Genomic DNA, 10,359 nt, shown 5'->3' on the forward strand with positions numbered 1-10,359 from the left:
AGTATGGGAATGCTGTATTTAAAAAAAATCCTAGTGTGCTGCACATCTATAATCCCAGCGCAAGGCAGGAGTATTATGAGTTCAAAGGCAGTCTAGGATAGTGAGTTTGAGACCAACATGGTCCATGTAATGAGACCCTGTTGTATGAATAAAAGGGGGAGTATGGCTGTAGCTCACTTTGTAGAGTTCTTGCATAACATGGTAGCACATGCCTGTAATCCTTGCACTCAGGAAGTCAAGGAGAATCAAGAGTATAAACTACAGGAAATTCAAGGGCCAGCATGGGCTGCATGAGACCCTGTCTCAACACCTCCACACACACACACACACACACACACACACACACACACACACACACACGTACGTATGTTAAAAAAAAAAGCAATGGGGGAGAATTGTCCCCTATAATTCTGCTCAACAACGGACCTTGCGTGCTGCGCTGTCAGCATACCAAACAAGATGTTCCTGCTGGTGCAATAGTGGTGCGTCTAGTGTATGTACAACCAGCAAATTTTTGATTGGATATAATGCCTGCTCCTAGGTGTGGAACACACTTCTGGTACTGTAGACCAGGCCAACCCCTTGTGGCAGAGGAGGCTATAGGCCCCAGTGGGGAAGCCACTGCAATTGTTTTTATTAGATGGATGTGATGCACTTACTAAAGTACTGTCCAAGCATAAAGTACTTAACCAAGCATAGGTTATTATAGAAGCCACTGTTGTTCTTGCTTCATGATGTTTGGGGGGGGGGGTTGGGGGGGGGTTTTTTTTTTGGTGTTTTTGAAGCAGGATCTCCCTGTAAGCCCCAGCTGTCCTGGAACTCACTATGTAGAACAGGCTGGCCTTGAACTCACAGAGATCTGCCTGCCTCTGCCTTCCAAGTGCGGGGACTATAGGTGTGTGCCACCACGCCCAGCTGATGTTTCTGTTTTTATAGTAGATGGAATCCCACTGAAATGTGCCAACAGCCCATAGAAAACAATGATGCAGAGACCCGAAAGTTCAGTGCCTTGCCACAATGGGAGGAAGATCATCCCACACCTACCACCCCCTCCAAGGCTCAGGGAATTTTTTTGAAAGAGGTTGGCCCATTTGAAAGAATGTAAGAGCTGGACTGGAAGAAGGGATAAAGTGTTACCTGGAAGCGTCCTCCCATTTCTATGCCAGCAAGCTATAGTCACACCTCCTTCCCACACTCATTAAGGAGTCAAGAGAGGAGTCAGTTACCCCTCCCACCGAATCAGTTGACCTTAGCTGCATGTGGGAGAAGGGCTAAGGACATATAAGTGGAGAATGCCATAAAGCACCTCTCTTGCCATTTTGTGTGGCTGTCGGGAAGTCACAGGATCTATATTCCAATGTGGACTTTCCAGCGCAGCTGTAAATGGGAGGGGGGAGACACACTCTTCTGTAAATAACCCCCCCCCATGCTCTGTTAGCAAGCCCAATAAACTAGTTAGGGTTTAAAAAAGAAAAACAAAAACCAGAGCTAATGGAAACCTTCATTATTCCACCAAAGTTGACCCCCATTATTGGCAAATCCTTTGGTCTTTGATTCCTTTTTAAAATCTATTATTTTTATTTTATGTGTATGTGTGTGTTGTCTGCATGTAGGTAAGCGCACCCGTGTCGTGCAATACCCATGGAGAATAGAAGAGACTGTCGGATCCCCTGGAACTGGAGTTACTGACAGTTGTTAGCTGCCATGTGGGTACTCGGATTCCAAGTGGGTTTTCTGCAAGAACAATCAGTATTCTTAACCGCTGAGCCATCTCTCCAGCCCAGTCTTTGATTTCTTATCCCTACTTTTCCACCCTTAAACTTCATTGTATGTATACTTTTATGTAACCTGCTTCAAGTTACTTCTGGAAAAATGTGTTTAAAATTGCCTCTCTTTGGAATAATAAATATATTCTAAAAAAAAAGAGGCAAGCCAGGCATACACCAGTTAGTCAGGATGAGTCATGGATACATAGGGAGACTATCTCAAGGGGAAATAAAAGGAGAAATCAAACTACTTAGACAAAATTTGGCAGTTTACCTAATGTACTCTTGAATCTGTATTCATGTGTTAACAGTTTCCCATAGTAATATTTTTTAAATATATAAATTACACTAGCATAATCAGCCCTGATTTCTAGTATTCTATATAGATGATTAGAATGATGTTTAAAATCCTGTTATAAAACCCTCCCTGCCAGAAAACTCCACCTTTTCATCTGAGTAGCTCCGGAGTTCTTACTGGAGCTCATCAAGTAGGGGTGGCTGATCTTGGTTTCTAGCCCATCAATAGACTGATTCAGTGGGTTTCCTTGTTTTATTTGTTGTGTTTGATTATCCTTTTTTCACCCAGAAAAATTGATCTCCCTTTCTTCTAGGCAAGACAGCATTTGGCAGAGGGCTGTTCATTTCCTCAGTCTTCATTGAGGAGGGGAGGGGGGAGAGAAAGTCAAGCAATCTTTCCTTCCTCTTCTTACTGCCTAATAAGGTATATTTTCAGTATCTAGGGCCCTTTCTGTTCTAAGAGCTAGAAACTTACAGAATGAAGGACTGAGGAAGCTAATCCTTTTTAAGTGGGTTTGCATGTGGTGACTGATATAGCAGAAATCTTAAAATACAAGGAAGAGTTGGTAAGCAAATTACTGCTTGTCCCATCCTTTTTTTTGGTAGAACTGGTTATTTTATTTTATTTATTTATTTTTATTTATGCGTGTCTATGTACATACTGTGGGGTGCATGTGAATGTCAGAGGACATCTTGTGGGAGTTGGTTCTCTCCTTCCACCAAGTATGCCCCAGGGGTCAAACTCCAGTGGTCAGGTCTGGTAACAGGTAGTTTTTACCTGTAAAGCCATCTCACCAGTCCTCTTTTTATTATTTTTTATTTATGTGTGCGGCTGCTTGTCTGAATGTGCAGGTGTATGTAGGTACTCACAGAAGCCAGAAAAGGGTATCAAATTCCCTGGAACTGGAGTTACAAGTGGTTGTCTGCTGCCCAATGTGGGTGCTGGGAATTGAACCTGGGTCCTCTGCAAGAGCAGCAAGTGCTCTTAACTGCTGAGCCATTTCTCCAACTCTAACCCCAATACTTTTTTTTTTTTTTTTTGAGGTAGGCTCTCATGTAACTAGGCTGGTCTTGAAATAGATGTATAGCTAAGGCAGGTCTTGAACTCCTGATCCTCCTGCTTCCACCTCTGAAGTAAGTACTGGGATTATGTCCCCACTCTGCCCAGTTTGATGGTTGGACTTGGTAAGGCAAAAACCTCCGTTCTGGAAGTCCCAATATGCAAATCAAAGAGACGGTGGTGAAAGACAGGAAGAAGAGATTGTCAGTGACTCCAGATCTGAGATGACAGGAACTTGGAGATTTTCTAGAGAAGGGGAATAAAAGAAAGGGTTGGGGTCTCGCATGGCTGACAAATGAGGTAATCTTGCTCAGGCCTTGATCTCAGATCAATCATCTCAGGACTAGTTCTGTGATGCTTACAGAAGCTCTGGAAAGTCATCGAGAAGTGATTGCCCCGCTCAGAGAGACCTGATCTCATCATCATTGAGTGATTAAGAGGCTTGCCACTGCTGTCAGTATTCCAGTCCCTTGACATAAAGATATTTATCCATTGAACCTGCTGTTCATGAATCCAAGGTAATTCTACAACAAAGTGACTCAGAAGGAAAAAGTTATGAGCAAAATGGAGTCAGACAGGAACAAACTAACTGGGCAAGTAGCTTGGCCTCCCTCAGAATGAGGACTAGCAAATCCTAGAGAAGTTATGAATTTAAATCAAACTTAAATACTATAGGGTGTCCCACAGAACAATGCTTTTCATTTCAGTATTACATATCTTATGCCTGGGTGTTAATCCATTATCATTTGAATATTCCCATTTTGTTTGGAAGCGGGTAGCTCACCCTAACCACCTCTGAGAACCTGTAAGACAGTGAGTCTCTACCACGTGTGGAAGCTCCCTAGCACACAGAGACGTTGGAGAAGTTGCCTGTGGAACACAGCAGGATCAAACCCTCAGTGCATCATTTAGTACTTCTGCATTCTGAGAAACTGGTAAGAAGCCCCGACCATCACAGGCTGTGATGAATTCACGGAGGGAAATTACGCCTCTTCGGCGGCACCCTCCAGCTCAGCTACAGTCCACCTAGCGGGTCCGAGGTTGGGCAACTCAGGCCCAAACCACGCCGCGCACGCGCACCCTGGCCGCGGTCCCCTTCACCAGCTTATGCTCACGGGCGGGAGAGCTGGTCTCGCGATGAGCGTGCGTGCGTGCGCGTGTGCTTGATCCTCGCGCGCTCGCGCACGCTGCCTCGCACTCCGGGGCTGTGGCGGCCTGTTCTCCCGCGTCTGGGGCCCCGCGGTGAGCCGTGTGGGAGGTCGGGCCCTGGCGTGGGTCTCGTTGCCGCTGCGGGCAGTCTGCGGTGGACTGGGCCCCGCGAGCGGGATTTGCCGGAGCGAGCGGCGCGGGCGGGACGCCCCCGCCGATGGGCAGCCCCTGGGCGCGCTGAGGCCGAGCTCCGAGCGAGCGGCCGAGGTAGGGCGCGGGGCGGCGGGCGGGGCGCGGCGGCGCGGGGACAGCGCTCCTTTCTTCTCCGCGGCCGGGATCCCCGGGCCTAGTCCCGAGCGCCCGCCGGCCTCGCGGGTGGTGCGGGCCCGCGGCGCGGAGTCGCGCTCGGTGGAAGTCCCGGGGCGGCGGGGGGCGCGCAGACTTCTCCCGAGTGGGCGCTCGGGCTGGCCAACTTGCTCCGACTAGGACGTTTATCGTCGCTTCCTGGCACACAACAGGTAAAGCCATGGTGAACACCTCACGTCGGTACGGAGTCTGCCCTGGGGAGACTGCGCTGTCGGGCACAGTAAAGGAGTGGAAAGAAGACAAAGGAGGCCGCTATTGACGTTCTGCCTTAGCGTCAAAACTTCCCTTGCTGAGGCCGCGTGCGTGGCAGCTGGCCTGGCCTGCACCGTCAGAGCGACTGCCGCGGCTCGCCAGCACGCTATTTCGAATTATAAACTCATACATAAAATGGTTAGCCAAATGATGCAGATCTCTGAGAATTTGTGATATCAGAGCTTTGGCGAACAACTTGGGTTTCTTGAAGATTTCCTCTGTTTACAAAGCTTTATAAATTCCTTGTGAAGTGACTAAAAATAGTTCTGTGCTAGCAGGAATAACTGTCACAGTCAACACGAGATGGGATTGCTTTATTAAAGAACAGCTTACTGAAAGACTTGAGTTAAACAGTCATAGTAAGCCAACTTCAGGGTGGGCAAATTTTATCAAACCTTCAAAAATCGAATTTAGTCGTAGTCAGTATATAGAAGCTGTTAGCTGACTTATTTTCAGTGAACCATTTTGTTTTATTTTTTTGTCTTTTTGAAACAGGGTCTCCCTGTAGCCCCAGCTGTCCTGGAACTCACTATGTAGACCAGGCTGGCCTTGAACTCATAGAGATCCACCAGCCTCTGCCTCCCAAGTGCTGGGATTAAAGGTGTGCACCACCACGTCCGGCTGTTTTATTATTTTTTATGTTTATTTTTTAGGTTTTGAGGATTTTTAATTCTCCAGATGAAGGGGTCAGATTCATTTCAGCTCCTTCACTGCCAAACCAGGGGGCAGGGACTGCTTCACCTTCTCTACCTTGTCCTTGTCTGTGATGACCAGGATATATGTATGGGTACCTACTCCACTGGACTTTGAACTTTATGTTAACCTTGTTTTTTCTTGATCTTGAGGGATTTGGCATCCTTTCACCTGTCTGTGAGCACAAAGTTCTTGATTTCCTGAATTTTCCAAGGCATGGCAATTGGATTCTCAATGAACCATTTTTAAAGATATTCTTTTGATTCCTAGTATGTTTGGGGTCCTGGGTTCCATCCCCAGCACCATCACTAAGGAAGGGGATCCCACAATTTTACTTTGGTGGTCTACATAGTGTTTTAACTCTTACCTTCTAATGTACCCACACTTTATACAAATGTAGTAGTCTTTCTGGTTTTCTTGAGTCTGTGCCTCCCTTGCCCATCCTGACACTCCTTTCTTCCTTTCTAAGAAATGTGGTCCACATACTTCAATGAACTTTGTTTGGAAAGAATCTTTCAGGAATAGTTAGCTGGCTGGGTGTATTGGTTCACACCTGTAAGCCCAGCACCTGAATGGCTGAGGCAGGAAGACTGCCACAAGTTCCAGGTCAGCCTACAGTAAGAGTGAGACTCTGTCTCAAAAGAATCAAGAACAGTCTGTCCTTGGTGATACATACCTTTAACCTCAGCACTCAAGAGGCAGAAGCAGGAGGATTTCTGTGAGTTTGAGGCCAGCCTGCTCTACATAGCAAGCTCCAGGCCATCCAGGGATACACAGTGAGACCCTGTCTCCAAAGGAAATAAAAAAGGGAAAAGAAAACAAACCCAGATTGATTAGCAGGTAAGTCTTGGAGTAGAAATAGGGAAGCATTAAGAAGTACAGGATTACCACTGTTATGCAAATATTGAAAATAAATATATCTAGCTGGGCATCATGGCACATGCCTTTAATCTTAGCACTTCAGAAGCAGGCTAATGTCAAGAGGTCAGGGTAGTTAGCCAGGGCTATATAGTGACCCTCAAAAGAACAAAGGACCTAGACTGAGCATGTAGCACAGAGTAGATAAGAGTGCTTGTCTACCATGCACAAAGCCCTGAGTTCTATCCCTAACACTATATCAACTGGGATAACAGTACATAAACTGTAGTGTTAGGGATAGTAGTGGCACATGGCTATAATTCTAGCATGGGGCAGGTCATCCTCATCTACTGTCAGGTTTGAGGCCAGCCTAGTCTACATGAAACTCTGTCTTTAAAAAAAGGAAAAGACTTGGATCATGTTTTGTTTTTGAGAGGATAGTCTCCAACTGACCTAGAACTTGCTGTATAGACCAGGCTGGGATTAAAGGCATATGTTACCACACCTGGTTTATTTTTTGAGAAAATGTTTCTCACTTAACCTGGCATAATACTCCAATTCAGCTAGACTGGCTGACCAATGAGCTCTAGGGATCTGCTGCATGTCTTTGCCCCTTCCCCCCACTTGGAGTTATAGGCACATGATGTACTTGGCCTTCATGTGAGTATTGGGGATCCAAACTCAGGTCCTCATGCTTGCATAGGTTCTTTACCAACTGAATCAGCCCCTCTGGCGGGAAGGTTTCTGAATAATGATAATGAAAAGACTTTGCTTTTCCACTCTTCACTGGTCTGGATGTTTTTCCTTGTATTTGCATATAGTCTCATAGTCCAACTTGACTGGCAGTAGACAGCTCTTTTTGTTTTTATGGCGTGGGGGTGTATGCCTTTAATCCCAGCACTTGGGAGGCAGAGGCAGGTGGACCTCTGTGAGTTCAAGGCCAGCCTGGTCTACAGAGTGAATTCCAGGCCAGCCAGAGCTACAGGGAGACCCTGTCTTAAAAAAATATATATTTTCTAAATATTTAAATATTTATTTATTTATTTATTTATTTATTTATTTATTTATTTTTGTCCGCCTACCTCTGCCTCCCAAGTGCTGGGATTAAAGGCGTGCGCTACCATGCCCAGCAATTATTTTATGTGTATGAATGTGTTGGCTGCATGTGTATGTAAGTCCACCCGTGTTGTGCAGTGACCACAGAGATCAGAAGAGGGTGCCAGATTCTCTGGAGTTATAGATGATTAGCCACTATGTGGGTGCTGGGAACCGAACCCAGGTCTTCTGCAAGAGCAGCCAGTGCTCTTAACTGCTGAGCCAGCTCTCTAGCCCCTGTTTTTGTTTTTTGAGATAGATCTTACTATACAACCCTGGCTGGCCTCCATCTCACAGACATCTGCCTGCCTCTGCCTTTAGAGTGCTGGGATTACAGGTGTGCACCATCATGCCCAACCCAATAAACAGCTCTTTTGATTCCTGTTGAATTCATATATATAAAATCTTTCAACTAGTATATAAGTTGGGGAGAAAAATGGTTGATGTTTTCACAAATCCCAGCACTATCCTTTTTTTAATAGTTTATTTATATTTTTATGTGTATGCATGTATTGCCTGCATGTAGGTAAGTGCACCCGTGTTGTGCAATGCCCACAGAGGACAGAAGAGGCTGTCAGAGCCCTTGGAACTGGAGTTACAGACAGTTTTTAGCTGCCATGTGGGTGCTGGAATTCGAACCCGGGTCTTCTGCAAGTACAGTCAGTGTTCTTAACCTCTGAGCCATCTCTCCAGCCCTCCCCCCCCAGCACTATCTTTTCAATTGTGAATTTATTTGACTTCTGTGTTATCAACAGAAAGATTTTGTGACTATTTAAAGTCTTAAAGAGTTTTTTTTTTCTTTTCCTGTTTTTGGTGGAGGTGGTACTGAATCCAGGACTCTGCACATACTAGGCAGGCCCTCTACTACCAAGCTGCATCCCTGGGTTTGAAGAGGTGGAATGCAGTGGAGTGGTTCTCATGGTAGTAGGTGATTTTGCCTACTATGGCATATCTGGGGACATTTTTGATTATTTGAAATTTTGGGGAAGAGTAGTGTTCCTGACATCTAGTGGGATGCTGCTAAACAACCTACAGTATAGAGGGGATGAACAACCCCCCCCCCCAGCAACTATCCTTGGCATGGCTATATACTATACCATAAATTGTTGGTTCTGTATTTAGATGATCTTAATTGATACTTGGCTTCACCATTCTTCAATGTGTCCTTGATAGGTTGTTTAAAGTCAATTCCCTTTCTCTTTTTAGGATTTATTTGTGTGGGTGTGCATTTGTATGTATATACATGTGTATGGTTGTGCATGTGGGTACAGAGACCAGGGTGTTGAGTGTCCTCCCCTATCACTTTCCACCCATTCTTTAGAGGCAGAGTATTTCCCCAAACCTAGGGTTCCTGTTTTCTTGCCTAAGCTGGAAGTCAGCAAGTCCCGTTGAGTTTCTGTCTCTACCGTCCTCTGAGCCTGGGTTATAGGCAAGCCTGACCTGTCATGTAGGTGCAGGGATCTGAACTTCAGTCCATATGAATAGTATAGCAAGTACTCTTTAATTGTTGAATCATTTGTCTAGCCTCTGTTACCTTGTTTCTGTCTTTTTGAGACGGGGTCTCCCTGTAGCTCCAGCTGACCTAGAAGTAGCTATGTAGACCAGGCTGGCCTTGAACTCAGTGATCTGCCTGCCACTGCCTCACAAGTGCTGGGATTAAAGGCATGTGCCACCATGCCCAGCATTCCCTTTTTTAAAAAAAAAAATTAATAATTTATGTGTTTGAGTGTATTGCCTGCATGTGTGTAAGTGCATCCATGTTGTGCAGTGCACGCAGAGGTCAGAAGAGGGTATCTGATCCCCTGGAATTGGAGTTACAGACAGTTATTAGCTGCCATGTGGGAGCTGGGAATTGAACCTGGGACCTTTGCAAGAGCAGTCCATACCCTTACCTGCTGAGCCATCTCTCCAGCCCCCCTAGCTATTAGGCCCTCATAGTCATGCACTGAGGATTAAGTCCAGTCATGTGCAAAGTGCCAGCATAGAAAATGCTCAAGAAACTAACTTTAGGCTAATGTTATATTTAGAACTTTATTTCTTTTTAAAAAAACATAATATTTTATGTGTATGAGTGTAGTGCCTGCATGTATGTAAGTACACCTGTGTCATGTAATGCCCACGGGAGGTCAGAAGAGGTCATCATATCCCCTGGAACTGGAGTTATGGATGGTTGTTAGCTGCCATGTGTGTGCTGGGAATCAAACCCAGGTCCTCTGCAAGAGCAGGCAGTGCTCTTAACTGCTGAACCATCTCTCTAGCTCCTTATCTCTATTTCTTATTTGAAGTTAGAATTGGGGCTAATGAAGTGAAAATTAATAGTCTCATTCTTATATCTTTGGGAAGTATTTTTATTTGTGCTTAGCTTTGACTTGTTTTGTATTTCCAAGTCTATGTAGCTCTGGCCATAAGGAAGTAGCTTCTTGGTGTATTTTTAGTTCATAGTTAAGACTTTAAACCATCTGAGCAAAAATTTTGTTGATTCTCAGCAAATACTTAGTAATTCTGTAGAATATACGTCTGTGACTTGATTCCTAGTTCCTTTTGCTTTTATGAACAATAATGAAGTAAGTTCACCATGGTTTTAGCTCACATTAACTACCTATTTGTGACCGCTGGAAGTAACTTCATATCTGAAATTCCTGTTTTGTATATATGAAGGGTGCGGGCAAACATTCTTTAACTTCAGGCTTGACCTTAATATATATGTATGACTCTCTTCTAAGTCTGAATTGGAGATCATATCTTTTTATCTTTCTTACTTCATTGCACTGTAATGCTGTAGCCTACAAAACTCATTTCTTGTGTGAAATACAGTCTATATAT

At 44.9% G+C, this 10,359-nt stretch overlaps 1 protein-coding gene and 1 pseudogene across 5 annotated transcripts in view; one reads left to right on the forward strand and one right to left on the reverse strand.

Moving 5' to 3' along the window:
• Positions 1–4,260: 4,260 nt before the first annotated feature.
• Positions 4,261–10,359, forward strand: part of CUNH5orf24 (chromosome unknown C5orf24 homolog) — a 12,157-nt gene continuing 6,058 nt past the window's right edge. The window contains exons 1-2 of one of the 5 annotated variants that reach the window (XM_029570090.1): positions 4,261–4,365; positions 4,791–5,028. In XM_029570090.1, coding sequence (XP_029425950.1) covers positions 5,026–5,028 — 3 coding nt within the window. In that variant the 5' untranslated portion in view covers positions 4,261–4,365; positions 4,791–5,025. Of the gene's footprint in view, positions 4,540–4,569; positions 5,029–10,359 lie in introns of those variants that run through there. The other 4 variants (XM_029570055.1, XM_008847362.3, XM_008847238.3 and 1 more) reach the window with 4 other exon arrangements.
• LOC115072617 lies at positions 5,036–6,200 on the reverse strand (annotated as a pseudogene).

The sequence above is a fragment of the Nannospalax galili genome, unplaced genomic scaffold (genome assembly GCF_000622305.1).
Source record: "Nannospalax galili isolate Female #2095 unplaced genomic scaffold, S.galili_v1.0 scaffold1830, whole genome shotgun sequence".
Classification (NCBI taxonomy): Eukaryota; Metazoa; Chordata; class Mammalia; order Rodentia; family Spalacidae; genus Nannospalax; species Nannospalax galili.